The sequence below is a fragment of the Bemisia tabaci genome, chromosome 7 (assembly GCF_918797505.1).
Source record: "Bemisia tabaci chromosome 7, PGI_BMITA_v3".
NCBI classification, from domain to species: domain Eukaryota; kingdom Metazoa; phylum Arthropoda; class Insecta; order Hemiptera; family Aleyrodidae; genus Bemisia; species Bemisia tabaci.
The window spans coordinates 48,107,008-48,133,642 of NC_092799.1; the positions used below are offsets into that span (position 1 = coordinate 48,107,008).

General features: G+C 37.7%; 1 protein-coding gene across 10 annotated transcripts; it reads right to left on the reverse strand.

The window, feature by feature from the left end:
• Positions 1 to 3,216: 3,216 nt before the first annotated feature.
• LOC109040959 (V-type proton ATPase subunit H-like) lies at positions 3,217 to 25,214 on the reverse strand. Of its 10 annotated transcripts, none has more exons than XM_072302727.1 (8): positions 22,583 to 23,096; positions 20,941 to 21,120; positions 17,425 to 17,532; positions 16,919 to 17,151; positions 15,019 to 15,223; positions 13,342 to 13,426; positions 10,059 to 10,138; positions 3,217 to 7,586 (listed from the first exon to the last, which is right to left on the reverse strand). In XM_072302727.1, exons 5-8 carry the CDS (start codon positions 15,072 to 15,074, stop codon positions 7,532 to 7,534), a joined length of 276 nt encoding a protein of 91 aa, XP_072158828.1. In that variant the 5' UTR covers positions 15,075 to 15,223; positions 16,919 to 17,151; positions 17,425 to 17,532; positions 20,941 to 21,120; positions 22,583 to 23,096; the 3' UTR covers positions 3,217 to 7,531. The 10 variants fall into 10 exon arrangements, 7 of the variants coding, with proteins under 7 accessions (XP_072158828.1, XP_072158829.1, XP_072158826.1 ...); XM_072302728.1 differs by lacking the exon at positions 3,217 to 7,586 and adding an exon at positions 8,112 to 8,493 and having other exon boundaries at positions 22,583 to 23,095; XR_011900271.1 differs by lacking the exons at positions 3,217 to 7,586; positions 10,059 to 10,138; positions 13,342 to 13,426; positions 22,583 to 23,096 and adding exons at positions 20,381 to 20,565; positions 23,115 to 23,221; positions 24,993 to 25,214 and having other exon boundaries at positions 15,070 to 15,223.
• Positions 25,215 to 26,635: the final 1,421 nt, after the last annotated feature.

Below are 26,635 nucleotides of genomic sequence, written 5' to 3' on the forward strand. Positions count from 1 at the left end.
CAAGGTTTTCCGAGGATGGTCCTGGGAGTTCATAATTAACAGCTAATGTGTCAAAGGAGATGAAAAAATGCATTTTCGAAATCCTCAAAGAGCCTGCACCGAATTTACACGACTTGTCTCGTATTGACGATGGATGCGACGACATTGCTTGAGATTTTCCCCATGGATTTTCTCGAAATTTTCCAAGGATGAATCTAGATGTGCATACTCAATATCTTATGTGTCAAATGGGATGCAAAAGTGAAAATTTGAAAACCTCCGAGCCTCCCCTGAATTTACGCGATTCGCGAATTATGGATGATTCAGCAACTCGACAATATTGCTAGTGAATTTCTTCTTGGATGTTCTCGAAATGTTCCAAGAATGAATGCACACCTATGCGCATACTAAATACCTTATGCGTCAAAAGGGATGCACAAATGAAAATTTGAAAACCTCAGAGCCTGCCGTAAATTTACGCGATTCGCGAATTATGAATGATGTAGCAAATTGACAACATTGCCAGATTTTCCCTTGGATGTTCTCGAAATCTTCCAAGGATGAATGCATACCTGTGCATACTCAATATCTTATGCGTCAAAAGGGATGCTTAAATGAAAATTTGAAACCTCAGAGCCTGCCCTGAATATACGCGACTCGCGAATTATGGATGATGGAGTGATTCAGCAACATTGTATGAAATTTCACCTTTGGATTTTCTCGAAATTTTCAGAGGATGATCTTCGACATCCATCATCATTGAATATAAACCGTCAAATTGGATGAACAAATGAAATCGATGAAACGATAGAGCCTGGTGGATGTCTGGAGCATTGTTGATGAAATTCCCCATCACCCATTCAAGTCGAGTCGCGGATATTCCGACCAAACCCAACGTTTCCACAATTTTATTTGTACATTCGATTTGATTCATCTTATATTGAGTATTCACTCCCAGGATCGTCCTCGAAAAATTTAGAGAAAATCCAAGATGGAAGTCTGGAGCAATGTTGATGAAATTCCCCATCACCCATTCAAGTCGATTCGCGGATATTCCAACCATGCCCTAACGTTTCCACAATTTTATCTAAACATCCGATTTGATTCATCTTATATTGAGTATTCACTCCCAGGATCGTCCTCGAAAAATTTAGAGAAAATCCAAGATGGAAGTCTGGAGCAATGTTGATGAAATTCCCCATCACCCATTCAAGTCGATTCGCGGATATTCCAACCATGCCCTAACGTTTCCACAATTTTATCTAAACATCCGATTTGATTCATCTTATATTGAGTATTCACTCCCAGGATCGTCCTCGAAAAATTTAGAGAAAATCCAAGGTGGAAGTCTGGGGCATTGTTGATGAAATTCCCCATCACCCATTCAAGTCGAGTCGCGGATATTCCGACCAAACCCAACGTTTCCACAATTTTATTTGTACATTCGATTTGATTCATCTTATATTGAGTATTCACTCCCAGGATCGTCCTCGAAAAATTTAGAGAAAATCCAAGGTGGAAGTCTGGGGCAATGTTGATGAAATTCCCCATCATCCATACTAGTCGAGTCGCGGATATTCCAACCAGGCCCTAACGTTTCCTCAATTTTATTTGAACATCCGATTTGATTCATCTTATATTGAGTGTTCACTCCCAGGACCATCCTACAAAAAATTAGAGAAAATCCAAGGTGGAAGTCTGGAGCAATGTTGATAAAATTCCCCATCATCCATACAAGTCGAGTCGCGGATATTCCGACCAGACCCAACGTTTCCACAATTTTATTTGTACATCCGATTTGATTCATCCTCTATTGATTATTCACTCTCAGGACCGTCCTCGAAAAATATAGAGAAAATCCAAGGGGGAAGTCTCGACCAATGTTGCCGAAATTTCGGATTATCCAATATTCGCGAGTCGCGTAAATTCGGAACAGGCGCGGGCGATTCCAAAATTTCATTTGTTCATCCGATTTGACACATTGTATATTGAGTATATGAACTCCCTGTAACATCCTCGGAAAATTTACAGAAAATCCAAGGGGGAAATCTCGAGCAATGTTGATGAAATTCCCCATCATACATACGAGTCGAGTCGCGGATATTCGGAACATGCTCTAACGTTTCAACAATTTTATTTGTTCATCCGATTTTATTAATCTTATATTGAGTGTACACTCTCAGGGCCATCCTCGAAAAATTTAGAGAAAATCCAAGGTTTTCCGCGGATGGTCCTGGAAGTCCATAATTAACAGCTAATGTGTGAAATGAGATGAAAAGATGCGATTGTAAAAATCTCATAGAGCCTGCTCCGAATTTACACGACTTGTGTCGTATTGACGATGGATGCGGCAACATTGCTTGAGATTTTCCCCATCGATTATCTCGAAATTTTCCAAGTATGAATGTAGGTGTGCATATTCAATATCTAAGGTGTCAAAGGGGATGCAAAAATGAAACTTTGAAAACCTCCGAGCCTGCCCTGAATTTACGCGACTCGCGAATTATGGATGATGGAGTAATTCAGCAACATTGTATGAAATTTCACCTTTGGATTTTCTCGAAATTTTCAGAGGATGGTCTTCGATATCCATCCTCATTGAATATAATCCGTCAAATTGGATGAACAAATGAAATCGATGAAACTACAGAGCCGGCTCCGAATTTACGCGACCTGACTCGTATGATTTGATGGATGCGGCAACCAGGGGAGTAGCTAGGAAATTTCCCTGGGGGGGGGGGGGCATGGGACTACCTCTCGTGGTGAAGACAGCGGGGGGGGGGGGTCGAGGAATGGAGGATCCCGTTTTTCGGGGGGGAGGCAGGCCCCCCCTAGCTACGCCCATGGCGGCAACATTCCTCGAGATAACCCTCTTGGATTTTCTCGAAATTTTTCGTGGATGATCCTGGGTGTCCATATTCAATACATTATCTTTCAAATCGGATGAACAAGTGAAATTGATGAAACGACAGAGCCTGGTTCGAATTTACGCGACTCGACTCGCATTGATGATCAATCAATCAATCAATTGATCAATCAATGCTTTTAGTGTATTTTCCGAAGGAAATTCACTATTTTAAAATTAGTAGGGCAGCTGACGAAGCATCACATCCACACCCCCTTCGCTCCGTCATCCCTCCCTTCCCCCTCCCCCTTCTCCTCCCCTCCCACTTCCTCCTATCCCAACCCCCCTTCTTCTCCCCCCTCCCCCCCAGCACACCTCCCCTCCTCCCCGTTACACCCCTTCCCAGGCAACCTCCCCGGAAAATTTCAGGATAATCAAAGTGGAAAATGAGGAGCAAAGTTGTCTATTTCCTCCATCAACGAACCTTCGCGAGTCGCGTAAATTCGGAACAGGCTCTAAAGTTTCCACAATTTTATTTGTTCGTCCGATTTGATTTCATCTTATATTGAGTATACACTCCCAGGATCATCCTCGAAAAATTTAGAGAAAATCCAAGGTGGAAGTCTGGAGCAATGTTGATGAAATTCCCCATCACCCATACAAGTCGAGTCGCGGATATTCCAACCAGGCCCTAACGTTTCCTCAATTTTATTTGAACATCCGATTTGATTCATCTTATATTGAGTATTCACTCCCAGGATCGTCCTCGAAAAATTTAGAGAAAATCCAAGGGGAAGTCTCGACCAATGTTGCCGAAATTTCGGAGTATCCAATATTCGCGAGTTGCGTAAATTCGGAACAGGCGCGGGCGATTCCACAATTTCATTTATTCATCCGATTTGACACATTGCATATTGAGTATGCACTCCCTGGAACATCCTCGGAAAATTTACAGAAAATCCAAGGGGAAATCTCGAGCAATGTTGATGAAATTCCCCATCATCCATACGAGTCGAGTCGCGGATATTCGGAACATGCTCTAACGTTTCCACAATTTCATTTGTTCATCCGATTTGACACATTTTATATGGAGTGCATACTCCCAGGACCATCCCTGGAAAATTTAGAGAAAATCCAGTTTGGAAATCTCGAGCAATGTTGCCGAATCGCCCCATCATCTATAGGAGTCGAGTCGCGGAAATTCGGAACAGGCTTAGGCGTTTTGTCAATTTCATTTGTTCATCCGATTTGATTCATCTTATATTGAGTATAGACTCCCAGGACTATCCTCGGATAAAGAGAAAATCCAAGGGGAAAATCTCGAGCTATGTTTCCGTCTTCCCGGATTAGCGAAAATTCATTATCTTGTATAGATATGAAAAAGGCTATGTCGTTGAGCCATTTTCTTGTGTTCATCTGGAGGAAGGTCTCCTGGGACCCTTCTTTGATTTTTACCTGTTTCTTTTTGCTCCATTTTGTTGCCAATTTAAAAGCAGTCTCTAGGTATATAGTCAATGGTGGTGGCCTTGAAACAATAATGGAATACCTACAAAACGCATTCATACCCTTTAATGTTGCTGAGCAGTGTAGCGAAGTGGAAGAGACTATGAAAGAGCTTTGCTCCATCAATAAGTAATCTGGCTGTCAGGGAACTTTTGAGATACCTATCGCTCATAATAATAAACATTGTTATCATCATTCACCTGTTGCAGTTTCTGGAGTGGATATATTAATCAATATCATCTTCATTAAATTTTTTCATTTGATTTCCAACGAGTCTTTACTTCACAGTGTAACCGTTACTTTCATTTTTGTGTCGGTGACAGTCTACCACATGCTGAAGCTTTTTTTTTTAACAAATCCAGATATTTTAGTACTGAAAAAATTCTTGTATCAGAGTACTAAGAAGAAATAGTGTTTCAAGATCCATTTGCGTTCATGGAAAAGTTATTAACAAATTCTCATCCAGCCACCATATAGGCCCGTGGAAACTTGAGACTGATAGTAAGTATTTCATTCAACTTTTAATACCCTTTGTGAGCTACCGCTTCATTATTACCAAACTTGCATTTTCAGGGCTGGAGTTGAAAAATTTACATTTTCATTGTAATTTTTGCATTAATAATTTCGGAGAAAGGCCATCTCCTATTTTTTAAATTTTTCAGAAGAGCCAAAAAACTGATCGGAAAGTGAATATTTAGTGAAATCTCGAGACTGAAGGTTTGATACTGTGTATGATAGTAATGAGTAAATCCAGAGCAAAACCAGAAATTTAAATGAATACTGGAACTGAAATAATAAAATGGGGATGGCCCCTTCTTTATATTATTTGCATTTTTCCATGTTTAATTCTATATTTTCGCATACATAAAAGGACCTTTCTATTGTGCTGAGATCTTCCCTGAAAAATATTATCACCGTGTCGTGTTTTTTCTGTGCCAGTGCCAGTGGAACACATATTATTGTGTGACAGAGCAAATGTGAAATTAAATTCAAAAGGCAACATTTTTACTTAGTTGCTTTGTGTTGTTAGAACTACTGGACAGTTCTCTGTCTAGCTAAGAATGATAGGCAAATCTAAGGAACACAGCAGCAGCTTATCAGTGAAGATAGAAAGTGTATTTTATCAACACTTTAGGTTGACTTCAAGTCTCTTTGCAGATAGCTCCTTTTCTAAATTATTGTTAAATTGGACCCCCTTGAATGATGTTTCACAAGAAAACCAAACGTAGGCTTTTAGGGGCTGGTCTGCGTATCCATTAAGAGAAGATTCCTTCAAGAAAGTAAGTTTGTCAAAATTTTAAAGATGACCCCTTTTCGATATTATCAAGTATTTAAAAATCCCCAATTATGTATTATTTTTTAAAAGAGAACCAATTAAAGTATCTCTTTAAAACCATCTGTGAATGGTTATGAATGAGTATGGGGAATTTATAGAAAATGTAAAAAAAACTGTACTTGGGCTAGTTTCCTCTAAAAAAAAGGGACACAAGAGTGGAGATTAGTAATGTCACAATCAGAGTTACGCATTTTTTGACCTTGGCAATCAATATCTGGTTAGCATGAAGCAAGAAAAGATGTAAATGAAGACCTTTTGCATCAATGGTACGATTATGAAATGGAACTAAGAAGGTTAGCCTAGAACGAAGCCCTGGCTGCAAGATTAAATGTATTCTTTATTGTATCTGGAATGATCATCTTTTAATATTACTCTTATCTCGGTTTTTTTATTTTCAATTGTTAACTTAAAGTTGCTTTAAAATTAATTTAGGTAACTAATTCTAATTTGTTTCAGTTGATGAAAAGAAGGAGAGGGTGGTTTCACGATAACTGGAATAATTTTGTCGCCGTAACAGACAACACATTTTTCGGTCATATTTTTAGTAAAAATAATGATCGCTCGAATTTTTTCGCATTAACCTTAAAAGGGTCCTATTATAACGCTTTCTAATGATTTATTGCTCTACTTCTCAATTAATATTATGTAAATTCCGAAAATAGGCTGTCTGTTACACGGTAAAAAGTCAGCGTAACAGACAGCACATTTTCGGCCATTCATATATTAAAATTGAAGGGTAGAGTAATAAATCTTTGAAAAGCACTATAACACATAACCCTGTGTAGATTAATGCAAAAAAATTCGAGAGATTATCATTACTACTAAAAATATGCCCGAAAAATGTGTTGTCTGTTACGGCGACAAAACTATTCCAGTTATTGTGAAACCACTCGAGGGAACCCTTCAAGCCATTTTAAATGCCAAAAAGAAGATTAGACAAGAAATTAGCGAGTACAAGGACCGTCTTAAAAATGCTAAAGAAACAATCACTAAATTCAAGAATGAAATTGGTAAGCTTTAAAGTGATAAACCAGCTGAGGCAACTGTAAATAATGAATTATAAAAAATTTCCTGTAAATAAAGTTCCTACATTTATATAAACTCAGCTTCCTTAGGATTCTTTTATGTTAATCTTTTCCCCTTAATCATCATAAAGAACAAGGCCTCATTTAAATTCTCTCTGGTATTCCTGCATTGAAGTGAAATTGAGGGGCTTGGAGGTCAAGGCGCATTAGTGCAGTTTTTAAAAGTTGAGATATTAACAATTTCAAGTGAAACTGGTCTTGATGCATATTTTGTGAAAAATTCGCTCCCAAATTCCTATTTTTAAACATCAAAAAGTCAGTTTGAACTTTCTTTCTGCCTTGAGGATCCATGAAATTTCGAAACTTCTAAAAAGTACATTTTGAAAAAGCAAAAACTGCACTAATGTGCCTTGTACTCCAAGCCCCTCATTTGTCATCATCAAAAATGAATTGATCCCAGGTGGTCAATGGAAACCTCTTGAACTACTTTCTTCGAAACGAGCAGAATTATATTTTGTAATGGACCAGTAAACAAGGCAAAAATTGAAGCGTTCTGATACATGGCTTTTAACCGAAACACGTTCAACACAACTTGCACAAAGGGACTTACTGAAATCAACTCCAAACTAAGATAACAACGTTTTTTAGTTTACATTGGTTACAAGAATTTTGAATTCCCTGCTCACAAGAAAAACAATGGTCTACTTGAATCAAATCACACTTACCACAACAGTTTCGGCAGGCTTCTTAATCAAGCCATGTTCCTTCCTGCCTTGTATTGTTCTAGGTGTTAACTACGTGCAACAGCTGAGCCGAAGATCCAAAATCAAGGTTGCCATCCTTTCATACCGCAGAGACTGTTACAGTAACCCTTACTGCCCAATTTGTCTGAACTAGACTTTAATTTTTCCATGAGCGCAAGGTTTGAATTCACGAATCAAAAAATGTTAAACAGATCAATTAGAGTTAGTTTCATCAATTTCTGTTGCGTGAATCAAGTTCTAGGTAAAATTCTTGTTACGACATGTATCAGAATGTGTTAATTTGTACCTTCTAAACTGGTCCATTAGTGGACTTGCGGCAAATTATGGATCTACTGATTTTCAACTTAGCATGGCAGCATACCACTGTGACCGCCCCCTCTTGATCCGCCAATGCTTCAAGTTTTGAAAAGCTCAAAAAGTTAACAATTAAAACTATTGTCAATTTTCAGTTCAATATAGGTTGATTGAAGCTAACGGGTTTAAAGTTACCCAACAGGGTTAAGTGTGATCAAAATCAACACAATTTCAATTGCATTTTCCTCAATAAATAGTACCTTGAAAAGCCACCCTTCTACAAAATGCTCTTCGATTTTTACTCAACTCCTCCCATCCAAAAAAAAAAAATCGAATTTGGGAAACACAAATTAAATAAAATTGCATAATTTTTTGATATATATAATTTAACATTAACAATATTATATGATACTTCAATAATAAAATTTAACAAATCAAAAATACATTATCAACATCTCATAGAATGATCCAACAAGGACAGTGATAGGTGACATTGCTATGAAATGAACTTGGGGAAAATAATTATGTGTTGATTTTTTTGTGATTTTGTGTGATTTTTCTTCTCTGTGCAAAGAGAATTCTGCAAAAAGTTTAAGGAATGATGTAAATTTGTTCTCCTTTAAAAAAATAGCATAGAGGCTGAGATTTTCAGACACCGCAAACGAGATATGTGATTGCGGACTTACGCCGTTGATAAGCTTTGAATTGCGTATCGACACCAATACTGACTTTGATGGATCTATACCTCTAGAAGAAAATCAAAGGAAATTAGTGAATGTCTTCACAAAATAATCGATTGATTAATAGAATTGCTTCACTACTTTTGAGGCAGGGAAGTAGATAGATAGCAATTCAAGAGCTCTGAAAAATTTCTTGCAACGTAGGAATAAATGCAAGAACCTAAAAACCTCATTTGAGCTGCATACTCATTTTGAATAAAGATCTATGAAAACAAACTAAAATAGAGGAGAAAGAGGCTAAAAAATATTTACTGGAGGAGAGGAACCTCGAGAAAACATAAGGTCAATTTCAAGAATTTAGGAAAAAATCTGAGGAACTCAGCTGCTCTGTGCCCCTGCCTGCCTTTACTGAATCATTGTCCTCTTCTGCCGTGTTAAGGAAGAACGCAGTATGAGCATTCCAGAGTTGCCAAATTTACTTCGATAGAATTATTATTTTTGAGGAATGTTATGAATAGTTTTCCTTTCAATTTTCAGAACCTGTAGATGCAATTACGAATAATATCTGAAAAATTGGGAGAAAAATTGTCATAAGTTTACCAGAAAATTCGGATTTTATGAAAGGAAATTTGGCAACGCCTGAAGGTTTATGCGGCAAAAGGGCAAAGGAAAGGTTATTCCTTAGCACGGCTGTCTTGATGTGTGAGACTACCAATAATTACTAATTAGCCATTAATTCTTCAAGTTCAAAATCCACAACCATCGAGAAGATAATTATTGCATATTACAAGCTGGCCATCAAAATTACTATTTCGGCTAGATTGCCGATTAGCTTCGTCAAATCCGTGCTTCCCTCCTTGATCACAATTCAAAGTGTTAAATGGGTCAGTTGCGTTAGTCTCAGAATTGTATTTTGATGACATCAGATTACAGATCAGCAAAAAATGACAAGATCTGTCCAAAACCCAAGTTTTCTTGTCCGATACCAGCGGAGATATTCCTCTTCAAATAGCATGGCGTATGACGTCATCCATCACAGTAGTGCATACTATAGTTTCTTCCACGTTGGTTTCATCTATGATTTAAGTAGAGCTACCAATACAAACGTGTACATCACTAATTGATGAATCAAAGGTGGATGGAACCATGGTGTAAGCTACCGCAGTGGATGACATCATACACTGTGTTTTTAAAAGGGCAATATTTCCATTAATACTGGATGGAAAAACTAAGCATCTGGACATAACTGATTCCTTTTTGCTTATCTATGAGCTGAAACCATCAAAATGCACTCCTGTGACCAGCGCAACTGACCCATTACAAAGGATTCACCTCAATTAGAAATTTTAAATGATACAATACAAAAAGTCAGCGTCATTGACTCATTGTTAAGAGTCTGGGTAATACTTCTGGTAACAAGTCTTCGTTGAAGGCACCAAAATCCATACTCCTAATTAGCAGGCTTTTAGCTAATACAGGTCAATGGACTGCCACATCAGTAAATTTACCCACGTCTATTGATAATAATAGGCAGGAAAAATCTCAGTGTTTAATATGACCGCAGCAAATGATGATCTTCAGATACAAGATTTGATTAATTTCTGAAGCAGTCAAGCTACATAGAGGTCTTACCAGCGAGTACTCCAGCTGCAGATTTTGCTGTAGTAGTTGTTGATCCTTGCTCTTTTACCAGCTGGCGTCCTAGATACTCCCTGAAATAAAACACAAATAAAAAATTAACGACATAATTAATTAAGACAATTTTACTCCTTAGGTGTGTACAACAGGTATAATTCTAGACTCCAGTAGCAAAATATTTATATGCACGCAATAATCATTTACCATTAACATGGATCTACTGAAAAACTAATACAGTGCTCTCTGTAGTGGATCTCAAGGGACCCAAAGATTCACCTGGTACAGAGAGACACCTACTGGACAGAGAGGGTAATACATGTATTTAATACAGGAAAAGACGGGTGAATTTATCCTTTGCGGAGTTTTCTCTTACAAAGAAAGAGAATTACAGAAGATTGGGCAAAAAAAGAAAAAGGAAAATAGTTGATATGATTGGCAGGTTCTATACCCCATAAGTACCTTATATCTCTTTTGTTAAGGTGTGCATTATGACATGCTCAGTATCCATGCAGCTTTCTTATGATCACCTGCAAGTGTCACTTATGATTCAAAATGAAAGAAAAAGGAGAGAATAAGAGGGGCCGAAATGATTGAAGGACTGGTCAACATTAAAAGTTGGCTTGCTGGGCATTAAACAACGGGTTAAGGGTTTAAAGTTCTGCACTCAAAGAACACAGAGATGTTCCTTCAAAGAGAAAACTAATAATTGGCTTTAGTTGTTGAGACAATACGGCCACCGCAAATATGAGGTATTTCCTCAAATGGGTACTGGGATCACTATGAATTAATCATTTCCCGAAGCATCGCCATCACTCTCCAGATCACTAAAATGTTGGTGAAGGCCGCTCATAGGTCTAATAAAGAGGAGTGGGAAAAGAGAGAAATGCGAAGATTTGAATAGAGAAGGGAAGAGCACAAAGTTTTCAGAGAAAGGCGCATGTTTGAAACTTTGATTTTTGATTGAAAAAGATTTGAAACATAGTTGCCAGGTTGTCTCAACATACTATCCTCTTGCTGACGTTTTCAAAATAACATTGGACTGAAACAAATTGCTTCAAAGGTTTATAAAATGATTTATTTTTTCAACACCTAAAGTAGTTAGCCAATTGGTAGAGGGGTGGCGACTGTCACGGTTCTAGTGCAGAATCCATTTGCTGTATCTAAAGTTACAATTCTGACCAATCTATCTAATCCAGGGTGACACTTAGCAATTTCTACTACTTCCAAGCAGATAGATGGTAAAAATCTGTCATTCACCGTCACCTCTGTCATTGGTCAAAATTAAATGTAATATGACAATATTTCCGGAAAATTGATCAAAATATAAAGTTGAGAACTTTTTTGAGAGAGAAAAAATAGCCAAATGTTATGGTACTAAAAATCAGATACAAATATTTCTTAGGGAAACTACTTAGAATAAACCTCGATTAAGCATAGATTTCTGGTTTTGTTAAGTTATGGTAACATTGGAATACCACTGTATCTTTGTGAATTGATGTTTAAAAATTTCGGAGCATTGATAAAATTTGGAAACTTTCACGAGATTGAGCAATGCCGATTAATAGTGTGTATGTACGTAAATCGATCAATGTTGAGAAAATTCGGCATTTTCGTGAAATTAGCCAATGTTGATAAAATTTGAAATTTACTTTAATTGAAAAAAATGTAGTCAACATTTACATTTTCATAAATATTGCAATGTTGGTAAAATTAATTTTTTTTTCTTTTATTTATTGGTTAGAAGCATAGGGGACTACAATGAGTACAAAGTATTCACCCTTAACTTAGAATTCATAAAATTTGACTGCGTTGGCAAAATTTCAGAGCTCCAGTTTCAAAGCGATGTTGTGGCAGTACGGTTGCAACATGTGTCAACTGCACTGGAACATGTCATAATTTTTCTACCGATAATATAATTTGATATCAGTCCTTGACATCTAAATTATAGTCTATTTTAAAGCATGCTGAAGCACAAGAGAATGCATTGAAGTATATCCAAAAGGCATTGCTCAAATACCTATCACATATCTAGCTCAAACTTAATGAGACCTAGGTTTTGAGTACCTAAATGCTAGAATAAAAACCAATGAATCTTAGAAAAATCGACATGAGTAAATAAAATAGGACTGGAAGTACCCGAATAGCCCATTTAAACACACAAAATAATGAAAAATTGATTTTTTTAGAAATCTAAGTTCAAATTTGTTTATCTTATGCCAAAATACCCTCAAATTCCAAGTTTTAGGCAAATCCATCAGCAAAAAACCGAGGTGACAATTTTCGGCCATTTTAAACTTTAACCGGCGGCCATTTTGGAAATTTCGGTTTTTTGGAAAATCTAACGTCAAATTCTTTTTTCTCGTGTCAAAATATCCCAACATACCGATTTTCACGCAAATCCATCGACAAATAACCGGTGTGAATTTTCGGCCATTTTGAACTTTAACCGGCCGCCATTTTGAAACGGTTTGAGATACTGACTTCGGGTTTGCGCGAAAAGTTTTCTTTTTTTATGCTCTTTCGAACGAGCTATCACAAAGGGGGTCTTCCCATTTGAAAATTAAAAGTTGGGGGCCGTTGCTCCCCCAAGGGGGGCCCCCCTGAAAATTTTAGGGGGGCCAAAAAGTAGCTCCTTTTGACCTAGGAATATCCCCCAAGTTTCAAATCTTTACCTCAATTAGGTAAAAAGTTAGAGGGGGTGGAAGGGACTTTTGGATCACCCTGTATGCATCTCTCATGAGAATTGGACCCAGAGCGGAATCTTGTCATACCCTCACCTTTTGTAAAGGCAGGTTACAGAAGTTCAATAATGGCGAAGTTTTTGATCCAGCTCCCAAGAAAAGGGGGGTAAAAGAAAAATCAACTTTTCGACATAACTTTTGAACGGTTGCAGATATCGAGTGGCAGAATCGGTTTTAATGGCGATTAGGAGTTGCAGAGCGCTACGGTACACTGGGTTAGTGGCATAATATAGATATACTTGTTCAAACTATTTGTAAATTAACCGAAGATGATGTCAGTGATAATCAAGATTTTGAAATTTTTTGCTTCCATTAAGTTAAGAATCTAATTTTTTTTTATTTTTACTCACTCCTTATGTTTTCTGTAAAAACATCAATAGTCTGTGATGCTGAATGACTCTAATTAAATTAACTAACTAACTATCTGCAATCATTCTTAAAATATGATCAAGCAGGCATCAATGCTTTGAATGCACCCTCTGCGCAAGTGTGTAGGGCCGGCATGAAAGAATGGGTGGGTATAAAAGCCAACTTACCCTGAATACAGCCAAGATGATGCGGGTAACTTCTTCTCTCACAGAGTCACTGAGAATATCTGCTAGGATTGGAATGACGCCTAATCTGTGAATTTAAGAGCAACCAGAATTATGTTAGAGTGAAGGGAAAAAATAGAGGTAGCTTCATTTTCTTATTGTCTTCTCTTACTACGCATGAACTTTTCTCTCAACCAGACTACACGATCAAATCATTTCCTAGTTAATCCCTTGATATTAGACTGACAGAGAACATTTTCCTCATTGTATACGGCCTGGAAAAGTTCTAAATTTAGTAACAATGCCATACAGGACAGCAATTTGTTTAATACATTGAAATTATACTAATTAGTAACATATTAAACATTCATCCATATTCTAGGGAAGGGTTTCTGATTTTTAATGAACTGCTCCCGCCTTTAAACTTGTTCTTTTTCAACTGGTCTTCTAGCCTGATATTTGAGTTAGAGGTACCATAAGGGTCCAGCTTATTTCTGTCATGGAGGAAAATTGACGAGGCCCGGGTGGCAATCAGTTATATCTATGAAAATAATAGGCTGTAGAAAATTTGAGCCAATTTGAAGCTTTTTTAAATACACGGAAAAAAAAAGAATTGCTGATCCAGCAATTCAATTGCTAAAAACAGTGAGTGCAATGTTTCAACGCAGATTTTACAACAAAAAAATGCTACTTTAACCACCCCCGTGGTTAAATTAGTTTACAATGTGGTTAAAGTAGCATTTTTTTGTTGTAAAATCTGCGTTGAAACATTGCACTCACTGTTTATAGCAATTGAATGGTTGAATCAGCAATTTTTTTTTTCCGTGTAGTGCTCAAAGGGATAAAAAATATGGGTAAAATTACATTGGTTTGAATGGGCGGAAAAACGCCTGATCAACGAAAATGCGTTTTACGGATCTAATATGCGCTTAAATGAAGAAAACCGGACCTTAACCCTGGATGCCAAGAGAGGCATCCAGGGGCCCTTTCAAGACGGGAAAATCACACTTTTGACCCATGGGTGACGGTAGGGGAGATCACTCAAGTGCAAGATAAAATATATACACCAATTTCATTCTAGGCTCAAGAAATAGTATGAGGCAACATTGTAAAGAGCCAAGTATAGTTCTCAAGGGCTGAAACAACTTTTATACAGTATTTCTCATCAAGTTGTGAGATACATTTGCCTCTTCAACTTCGGAACACTTATTTTGAGTTTGATCTGAAAGTCTCAAAAGCGATCACTTAGCTGTGGGCGCAGCGCCTCAAAACCAGCTACACCATGACCCCGCTGTCCCCACTCATGGATCAAAAGTGTGATTTTCTCGTTTCCAATGGGCCCCTGGATGCCTCTCTAAGAGCTGGACAGGTTTTCTTCATTTCAGCGCATTTTAGATCCAAGAAATGCATTTTCGCAGATCAGGCGTTTTTACGCCCATAGTTTTAATCTCTTCGAGCATCATCTAAAAAAGCTTCAAATTGGCTCAAATTTTATACAGCCTATTATTTTCATAGACAGAGCCGATTGCCACCCGGACTTCCTACATGACGGTCCCTAGCGAGGAATTTAAAACATTTATGGCATGATAAGGCTATCTGACCTGATATTTCAACAATTTAAAAACAAAATTCTTCTTCAACAGACAATTAACACTTTTAGACTTATTTGTATATACTCACTTGTTCATTTTTTGAGCAAATTTAGGGTTGAAAGGCAGTAACCGAAGACAGAACATAAGTTGGTACTGAATTTGGAAATTTACTTGTCCGGAGGCAAGGACTTTCAACAATGTTGAAGGCCCTCCAACTTTGATGAAAGCCAAACGATATTCATCGTGACGAAGAACTACTTGCAAGCATCTTCCGACAAAAAGAAGTCCTCTCCCTAAAAGACAACAAATTCGATGAAATCAGTAAACGCATCCTGAAGACGTCAGATCAAGATTGAACTGAGGCCCACTGATAGGACCTAGGGCATACTTAAATGAGAAGGGTGTGGATTAAGAAGTTTAAGAAAAATTCTATCTGTTTCAGAAGAGATGGGATTTTTTAATGCAAGTTCAAATATTAAAAGGTGACTTTTCCAGCAGATTCACTCATATTCTTTTGCTTGAAGAGTTTACTTTGAAAATTGAGTCGGACTTTTCCAGATCATCACATTTGAGGATTTAGGTGGAAAAACGGCATGAGTCAGAAAATAGCGGTTTGAGAAAACGAAGGTTGAATATTTTAAGACAAGATTCCTAGAGTACCTGTATACTGAGAGTATGGACAGCTTGCTCCATGGAGGGTTTAGGGCCCAAACGGGTAGCCAACTCTTTAACACACAAAATTTCACTGCCAATCTTCAGATTACAATTCAAATCAAGATGGCAAAGAATGTTCATAAATGTGCGTTCTTCAAAAATTAGTAAATTTATGCAAAAACTATGTCAAATACGTTCTTTGCAAACAACAGGTTGTGACAATTATAATAATAATAAATCGTTCTGGATGTATGTAATTCATAGGTTGGCTGCCCTTTTGGGCCCTAACCTTGTTTGCGTAGGCATCGGTGAAGGCCTGATGAATTAATTTTCTGAGTTTCACACCTGTCTATACTCTTGCTGTACAGGTACTCTAATGATTACCAGCTATATACTAAAGATTTTGAGATCATGGGTTTGACAAAAATGATAGATCAAACCCTCATTTAGAGGTTGGTACCACTGCATTTACTGAAATACAGTATTTGACATATTTAAAATGAGATTTAAAAAAGCGCTACAGAAGTAGTTTTTCAAGAGAACTACAGGCTATCAAGGAAAGGGAACTACTAAAAGATTATTATTTTTTTTGAAAAAAAAGCATATTTATGTTGAAAAAGTTTATAAGCCCCCTCAGTACATGTCTAGGAGTAAAGAGGACAAAATTAAGAAGGGCCAGCTCCACTGAGTTCATCAATCGAGACATCATGAATCTTCAGCCTCACATTCGCTTTCACCATCGCTGCTTGTGAGAAGGGTCTCTTCCTCAGCTATAATGGGGTCGTGCATTGAAAGAACCTTAAAAGACCAGCCAATTTTCAGCTATGTGGAGAATTTGTACAGAAATTTTGACAGATAACAGTCATGACCTAGATGATTATTGTCACAGAATCGTAACCTTGCAAAAAAAAAAAAATCCTGTAACTTGCTCAAATCTTGAAATACTGTCATGAAATTTGGTGCAGTAGTGCCTTATGGTATGCTGTATGGAAATATCAGTTTTCCAGAAGAACAACCTGCGCTCCCCCACACCATTGTGCCACCTAGCTCCTTATTTATTTTATGTTATATCGTAGGAAATTAGCAATCACAGGAAATAAGCAATCATCAACAATCAGCATCGAGTGATGCAATTTTAAAAAAGTGATGTCTTTTTTTTCTCTCTCTTTTCTCATCAAAAATTTTGCTACGAAGTAGAGACCGCCGGATCATGTGGCAGAGGCAAGATGCTTTAGAACTTTTTGCACCTGCAGAAACAGAATTCTGAGAACAACAGATGCATTACTGAATTAATTAGAAGTAATAGCAGAAAATCATTGATCCATTTAACTTACACTCAATTTTAATTGTCCATTCAACCGATTCAGGTAAAAGTGAAATCAGAGCTGTCAAGTAAATTGGCAGATGGGTTCCAACAGGCAATCTTGGCGATTATTCTGGCAGACATATTCACAATGAATCCATCAGATCCATTTAACAAGTTCAAAAACTGACCGCAAATAGGTTCTCGCTTCTTAGCACAATACTCGGCAAATATTTCAACTCTTGACCTTCTTGACCTGTCCTCCTGGATTTTAAAATACAGAAAATGTTAATTATTAATTATAATAGAGCACACTTCACATTAACTGAGAAAACCAGTTTTCTAATGCAATACTCTGAATTTGAAATTCATTTCTTGAGCCTGCAACAATTTAGGAGAGATCTCTGACAGGTTTTGAACTAAAATATAAGAAAAAAAGAACAGAAAAAATATGAGCTGTTTGTCCTAAAAAATTATTCCAGTTCTCATTGACTAATAAAAAAATGTTACTTGATGAAAAATATTTATAACTCATACCTGAGACAAATCTATGGAGGCCAGTTTGGATAAATTGGTTGCTTTGAAGAGCAACTCATGCTCAGAGATATCCAGTGGCTCTGGCGCCATTTTGATATGTTTTTAAATCTGTAAAAAGGAGGAATCTACATTAGGAAGAAGACAACAAAATTCTTTGGGCTTCTTTTATTCAATATTCTTTTATTCTTTTATTTTATTTTTTCAATATGATGGGCAGGTTTTTAATGTTGCAAAAGCAACCTTCCGAAAAAAAACACCACTCACTACGACACTAATCAATTTTTTGCTGACTACTTTTACTTGTGTAAACAGTCTATAGCAAATCATTTAGCCAGTCCTACAGTGCGGAGAGTGATACAGTAAGATTACCGCTGAAGTTGTCACCTCTAACAGGAGTTTAACTCCTCTCAAATAAAGTTTACAAAGATACAAGGTATATGGCAAAATGCTTCAGTTCTTGTTCTACATACCCACTCTACTGAATTAAAAACGGAAAATACACTGTAAACCGAAAATTAATATTCTTGAGTGTTGCACGACTCAAAACCAGAGGAGGTTGAAAGTGGAGAGTATATAAAATTGGTCAAACAACTTTATTCCTTCAAGAGGTAGGACAAACTTGTGTAAAAAAATCAGAAGCGATACAGCTAACTTGAGGTAGAGGTGTCGTCAGCTAAGTTGGCACGCAAGCAACTTAATGTAGTCATCCAACAGGAATCGAGGATTGACTAAGCTCACGATCCGGCTGCTATCAATCTCTTATTGCTGTTGGACAATTGCATCGCAATTGCTTGCGAGTGGAATCATAACAAGTGCCGACTTAGCTAATGCCGCCATTTTAAAGTTTTCAAATTTGAGAAAACCCATGATTAGATTTTTGCAAATATCTCCTCAACGGCTCATCCCACAAAAAAACAAAAAAACCAGCAGAAAGAACATAAAATTTCCTACCGAAATCACTCTCCCCTGTCTTATCTGGCTTACTTTGCTGGTCATAAAATTAACGTTTTCTTCAAAAATTAGCTTAAAGAAGGCGCATTTTTGCTGATTTCAAGAGAAACTTTGCTTTAAATCTCCAGCCACGATTATCTGAGAAAAAAACTGTTACGCTCATTGAAAAGAGCGTAAAATTTACTGCTGGAAAACATATCAATAGTTCCTAATCTTGATTATATTCTGTGAAACAGCAGTTTATTAGCTCGGCCCTTAAATTGTGACCATCTCCTTTCAAAACAAGAAAGAAAGAAGGAAAAAACCTACAACCAAGGCTCAAACTGTGTAACAATGTGGTAAAATAGTGCTGGGCCCACACTATATGGAGGGAGGGGGGGGGAGACAAAAAGTTCAAACATTTTCAATCAGAGCCAACAATTTTGGGCTCTAATGACGATCAAGAACAAAACTGATGGGAAGAGTGTTCAGCTCAGTTTGCATTGGACTATTAAGTTGAGGTTACGTTGAGAGATCCATAATTTTGGGTCTTCTTATACTTCATCAGTAGATCTCACTTGTCAGTGAATCCAACTGAAAATCTTGCAAAATCCAAGACAGCATCAAAGCACAAGTTCGAGGTAGAAGTTCTGTACTGCAAGACGGTAAGTTTCGTATTGGTACTCATTAGAGCTCACAAGTTTTGATTCTGATTGAAAATTTTTTAATTTTAGGGCTTTTGATCTCACTGACTAGTGTGATCTACTGATGAGGTGTAAAAAAACCCAAAATTATTGATTTCTCGACGTTACCTCACCTAAATAGTCCAATGCAAACTGCCTGGGCTGAACACTCCCCAATCAGTTTTGTACTGATCCTCATTTGAGCTCAAAATTGTTGGCTCTGATAGAAAATGTTAGAACTTTTTGGCTCCCCCCCCCCCCCCCCTCCCTCCATATAGTGTGGGCCCAGCACTATTTTACCACATTGTTACACATTTTGAGCCTCGGTTTTAGGTTTTTTCCTTCTTTTTTTCTTGTTTTGAAAGGAGATGGTCACAATTTAAGGGCCGAGCTAATAAACTGCTGTTTCACAGAATATAATCAAGATTAGGAACTATTGATATGTTTTCCAGCAGTAAATTTTACGCTCTTTTCAATGAGCGTAACAGTTTTTTTCTCAGATAATCGTAGCTGGAGATTTAAAGCAAATTGTCTCCTAAAATCAGCACAAATGCGCCTTCTTTAAGCTAATTTTTGAAGAAAACGTTAATTTTATGACAAAAAATGTAAGCTAGATAAAACAGGGGAGAGTGATTTCGGTAGGAAGTTTCATGTGCTTTCTGCTGGTTTTTTGTTTTTTTTGTGGGATGAGCCGTTGAGGAGATATTTGCAAAAATCTAATCGTGGGTTTTCTCAAATTTGAAAACTTTAAAATGGCGGCGTCCTAAGCACCAGACAATTTTCCTGAAGTTTCTATGGGCATTTTCAGACTACTGTAGCACCTAGGAAACGAAAAAAATTGGTTTGGTTCGAAGGACAAACCAGAACCGGAAATTTGTTGTGTTGTGTAATCAAAGTAAAGTATGAAGAGAATGATGGACTGAAATTCAAATTCATTATTAGGATTTATTAAGTAATTCCAATTTTTGAGAAAATCAAAGCACAGAAAGGACACTCTTCAGTTGCAGTGTTTCAGAATCTTCACCAATTATGATCAAGCAAATGTATGTAATTCGCTGAAACTCCTACTGAATATTCTTCATGATTTTATGATTCTCTAGATGAAAATTTTCAGAAGATTCACACAGTAGTTTCCTCTCTGAAAGCATGAAACTTCCCTCAGGGCAATAGTTCAAAAAAGTAATTATCATTTGGCAAGCGAGAATTTATCATTGTATAATCAATTTAGATCTAACCCTATGGCATAAATCCTAGAAAAAATGAAATTTTCCGATGAATATTGGCAAAAATAAGATGGAAGTCAATAGACGGAAAAACTGAATGAAAATCAAAAAGACTAAGACCTTTGACAAGTCCACAGCTAAGACCCCTTTCTTGCTAAATGCGCCAGGTAATTTCAAGCACGGTGACCGGTATTTAGCATGTACTATAACAATTTTCATTGTTTCAATTGTACCAATTCATACTAAATAAATAAAGGATCACACAGTTGTGCAATATGGGCACCATCACCAGTTTTTGCACGGAACTAAAAAGCAGAGGGAAGTAATTTTAGTTAATTAAATAAATATGTTTAATTTTAAAGACAAAGATAATTAATTTAATCATTTTATCAGTGCAATTGATATACTTTCCTTTAGTTATTTGTCTTTTAATTATATAACTAAAGACTACATGTGTCAGGTGGGTAACCTAAACCGAGTTCTAGCATTGTGGCAATAAGTGGAAATTGTGGTTTGAAGCATTCAAATATCCTTTTTTTCTTACATGTTTTTCTGGCCCGAACAAGATCAGTTACACTTCTTAGACACATGGGTAGAGAACATGATGCAAGTTTTCACCTAAAATACACCACTTTAATTACTTACCGAATGTCGAAAACTGACAAAGTTAGAATGCTCACCTGAAAATACATGAAATTAAGCAGCTTGTTCACTTCAGGAGCTAATACTTCAACAGTCTTTTCATAGATTTCCACCCAGTTTGACTGCTCATTGGACTTCGGTTGTGGGATGGCTTGAGAGCAACATCGCCACGTTGACAGCATGACCACTTGTTCCAAGCCATCTTCCAAAAGTTCATTCTGGAGCATTACAAATAGATATTTTACAGGATTGGTAGATTGACAACTTCAAATTCACAACATGGAAAAGCTCTGAATTTGCAAAACGACCAGAACCGGTGTCGATTAAGCTTCAATGAAAAAACCTATTGACTGTTTTCAGTGCAAATACTATAAAGGTTCAAAAATTGATACATTTACATTTAAAGGTCGATCTGCAATGGATTCCTTGGATAGTTCGAAATTTTTAAAATTGGAATCAAGGGTCACATGAACTTCCATCAAAGAAATACATAAATTTCTGATTTTATTCTAAAATAGATGCCTCTACCAATTTTCAAAATGTCTGCGTTAAGTTGAAAACACTTGCATGGAACTAACTTTTCGAATACGATGTTTCTGCTCCTGCCATGGCTCTGTAATGATTTAGGTAAGAGTAAAAGAGTCATATCATTTATTCCCAGACAAAAACTTACGATTTCCTCTCATTTTTCTCAAAATTATCTTGGAAAAGCAAAATTTTTCTAAAGACCATAATTTATCATTTATCATCCATTCAATTAAACAGATTAACGGTGGTCAAGTAGCAGGAATGTGAAACTTCCCAAACTGGCGTGAACGGTGACTTCTTCAATGTACTTGGCTATGCCAGTGACGAACCCATTCCAGTCTTCGAAGTTGGTATCAAAGTTAGCTTGATAAATGACAGAGCATAGCTGAGCTACTATACACAGTTGATCATCAGGTAACGTAAGCTCATCTAAGGTGTCGACGTAGGATGAAGGCATCAGTTAATGTTACCTTATCTGCCGCCATTTTGAGAAATTGACTCTTTTGTGCAAAAAACCATCAAAGACATAAAAATGTCACTTGGCAAGTAAGCATTGTTGTACATGGACTTTAGAGAAATGAATGGTTTTGAAAACATACCCACTCTAATCAATTAAAAACAGATAGTACACTGTAAACCAAAAATAAATATTCTTGAGTGTTGCACGATTCAATACCAGAGAAGCTTGACGGTGGAGATTAGATAAAATTGGTCAAATAACATCCACCGCGGTAGGACGTGGCACCGCAGTGGATGACGTCATAAATCGAGTTTTTCAAGGCGAGATATCTCCGTTAATATTCAAGGTAGAGAGTTGCTGTTGGGACAGATCTTTTTATTTAGAGCTTATCTACTGGAACCAAGCATCAAAACATGATTCTGTTACCAGCGCAACTGGCCTATTGAGTATAAGAAAGAGAAATGATCGGGTGAAACAGTGGCTAAGCTATCGTTTCGCAGGGAAGAGATAGTCTAGGTGAGCTTTCAAAATGATGAAATTGGCCTCATTATCACAGCATGACTACATGCAGACAAACTAACTCTTTCTTTCAGAGATTAAACGACATGAAAGAGAAAGAAGGAGAGAGTTAGAGGACGTTCAGGGAATAAGGAAGTTACAATTCTTGGGGAGGAAATTTAGGCGGGAAATACCTGGCAGTGGAGTCCGAACTAGGAAGATCATTAGGTATGGCAGCAGCATTCACAGTTTATGCTATTTGCAGGGGATTGTGACACAAAACCTGTTAAACACTCTTCACTGTGCACAGAGGTTCCTTCTTTAAAGTTAGCTACAGTCTCACACACAGGAATCAATCCTTGAAAATCTCATCAGCATACCCAGGCCTAGGGGATCAAGGTCTCACAGGCGCAAAGCTCACACATTCCATATCTAGTCCTAGCGTGCCAACAGAGTTTTAAGAACCGGTCTGCATTCATTGATTGACTACTACATAAGATAAGAGGAGATAAGAGATGCCTCTTGGTCCACAGCGGAGTCTCCAAGACACGTCCAGCGACAGACAAAAAGTCATGTTCCATCACAGGAGACTGATGACAATTCTGTTGTAACATCGTAAGTTATGGGAACTTCACTACGTTCTGATAGAGGAATCAGTACTGCAAGCTTCCACAATTTAGTTGAATGAGAGGCGATTGAAAGGAAAACAAGAAAAACGACTTGTACCTGTAAAGATCCACTCTGAGCTTCGGTTTCCCTGCACTTCCCATGGCTTCTTCTTGATTCTCGTTGACCCTGGGATTAAATCTTCGTCTCGAATTGGTAAAATACTTCTAAATAAGCAGAGAAGATGACAGTTTTAACGGCTAATAATGGAATAATTTAAAATTATTTGAGCGATTTAGATCTAAGGGCCGGCAGGACCTGCGTGGGAAATTGCATGATTAGAGATTACATGGCCGCCATATTGAATTCCGCGCTACAGGTGGATGAATATCGAATATCGAAATACTCGATTGCTCGAATATCGAACGATCGATTCATTACGATAGCTTCTAACGGGGACGTAGCGATAATCGATCATTCACAAAATGTGTCCAGAAATCCGCCTCTCCGTTCTCAGACCCGCTCGAGCCGAAGCGCTACCCGGCCCCGGTCATCGCCTTATTTACCAACCAACTTATTCCACTCGTTTCTGGGGATTTCGTGCTAAACCAAAGTAATCCTAGGTTATTTTGATCGTAGAATTCATTTTTGACCTTACTTTTCTTAATATCATAACGCAAATACACAATTTTACGCGTTCTTTCAAACTTTCCGTAGAAACATAAAACTATATATGTTAGGTATACTCAAAGATAAATTTTACCTACTCGTTCTTGTGGGCATTTCGCGTTGAAACTTGGGATCCTTGCGGACTTTAGATCGTAGAATTCATTTTTGACCTTACTTTTTTGACACAAATAAAAAAAAAATTGCTGAAAAAATTGGCTGAGAAACAAAATTGTACGAAACATGAAAAATTTTCCCTCCGAAACATGAGCATGCAGTGTGAGAGCCAGACCCAGTGTGCATTGAATTACCATGTAGACCGTAAATTCATTAAATAACAAATATCTCATTTATTAGCAATGGCCATTGTATTAATAGCTAGTATAATACACAAAAATGGTGAACCAGGGCTCAGAATGAAACTCAGTCATTGCGACTTTATGATTTGTTTTGTCTACCATATCAATCCCTGGTCATGGCAGCATTCAAACTTAAAATTTCAGAGGAAACGATCAAAAATGAAAACGAAAGTACTCACACGACTTTACGATTAGGTTTTCTGATCAGCTACATATTTCTTGCGTCCCTTACCTATTAAACATTTTATCAATCGATTTAAGCACATCAGGAACAAAAACACATGAAGACTCAGCGCTCCTCCCTCACATTATCAAACAAGCAATAATAAGGAAGCTTCCATCATTTATAATTTGAAATAATGACATTACTCAAGAGCTTACATCCCAGCACTTTTATAATTAAAATTAAAATTATACATGGCCGCCATATTGAATTCCGCGCTACAGGTGGACAAATATCGAATATCGAGATACTCGATCGTTCGAATATCGAACAATCGATTCATTACCATAGCTTCTAACGGGGACGTAGCGACAATCGATCATTCACAAAATGTGTCCAGAAATCCGCCTCTCCGTTCTCGGACCTACTCGAGCCGAAGCGCTACCCGGCCCCGTCATCGCCTTACTTACCAACCAACTTGTCTCGGCTATTCCACTCGTTTCGGGGGATTTCGTGCGAAACAAAAGTATTCTAATTATATTTTAATCGTAGAATTCATTTATGACCTTACTTTTCTTAATTTAATGACGCAAATACCTACACAATTTTACGCGTTCTTTCAAACTTTCCGTAGAAACATAAAACTATAAGTTTCTCAAAGATAAATTTTACTCGTTCTTGAGGGCATTTCGTGTTGAAACTCGGTGACTTCAGGCACTTTTGATCGTAGAATTCATTTTTGACCTTAATTTTGTTTATTTGTTAACACAAACGCATATGATCTCGGGGGTAAAAAGAACAGGTACTCACCGATAGATAGGGGTGTTCAAACGAATTCTTGCCGGAACTCTTTCGATATCGTCTCTTATTGAAACTGGCACCAGTACCGACAGTGGCGATGATATCGACAACAGCCGGCCTTATCGGATTTTTTGAGAGCTCGCACTCAATGCATTGTTGCCCCTTGTGTCGGTTTATCAGATTGCCTGGCGCGGCGCATGAAATAGATGTACACATGGCAACAGCTTATTTTCGCCAGCTCCGAAAACTCTGATCGCTATCGGCAAGAGTGCTCTCATCGTAACTTTTTCTTGACGGAACATGTTTCGGTAGCTTACCGACAACCGATAGAACAGCCCTACCGATAGGTAGATAGATTGTATTCGTCCTGGTTGACATTTCGTGTTGAAACTCCGCAAACTAATGGTATTTTGATCGAAAAATTCTTATACGACCAAACTTATGCTAATACCTATATGTATATAATGACACAGAATTGCGGAGGGGGGGGGTGTCAGTAGCGTGCGGTCCTAAATAAGCGTAAGGCAAGCAGTGCTTGCCGAAATATTTCAGAAGAGGAAAATTACACCTATATTCCATGTTTTAAATTTTAGCAAATGATAACATGTATTAGTAAGTAAATAAAAACAGAAAGGGGGGAGAGGGGGAGAGAGAGAAGGAGACAGATACGTATACTTAAAGCAGCCACCAAAGTAGGAAAGCGGCTGAACGCGGTTATGGCGCAGCGCGCTGCGGGGGCCTGAGCAGTGTCCGTTGCGATGGGCTATAAGCGCCAGGCGCCAAGAGCTAGACGGCTCGGCGGCGGAATCACGGCGGGCGGGGGGAGAGTGGTACGTTCTGTCCGAGTCCGAGCCCTTCGCTGCGCGATCGCCGCTTTTGCCTCTGATGAGAAACGATGATGCGCTGTCCTGTTCGCTCTTCTCGTCGCGTCGCGGTTGCGATTGCTCCTCTCCGGAGCGCAAGTATGTCCTCCATTTCAATAAAATGTTGCTCACTTGGATCTAATTGGTGATGAATGAGACAATTCTCAAGCATGTTTTAAACGCATAGAGATGTTTTTTTGAGAAAAAATAACTCAAAAAATTCTTAACGCTGTGGTGTAACGATTGGATATACCTCAAATAAAGTGGCAAATGCAAATCATAAGTAAGGGAAAATGAAATAACTATTGTTTTTTAAGACGTTCCATCACATTTCATCCGAAAAATAGAGTAAGTTGAGGTTCGCGAAGATCTAAATTTTAACAATTTTCTAGGGAGGCTCCCTTAGGAGAGGAAGCAGGGGGCTATACTAGGGCCCACGAACGATGATCCCTGAGCCGCGGGTATTTCTTGCAAACACTGGCAACAGCGACACCCCGGCCCGGACCGAGTCTCGAGTTCGGGGACAATGCCGAGCCGAGCTACAATCGAACCCTAATTACTTACGCGTAATTTCCAATTTCACCCTCCCGCTAGAAAAAACCAAAATTTGTTGAAAGTTGTTTAACTTTTTTTAGCAAGTGCTTCCTTACTCTCCTTTAAAACACGAGTAAAAAGAGGCCTCGTTTATAAAAATCGGTCGAATAGCAGCAAAGTTACAGTTCGAGATACGATGTTATAATTTATAAATAAAAATTGGACTTCGCTTCAAAAAGGAAAAAGAAGGAAAAA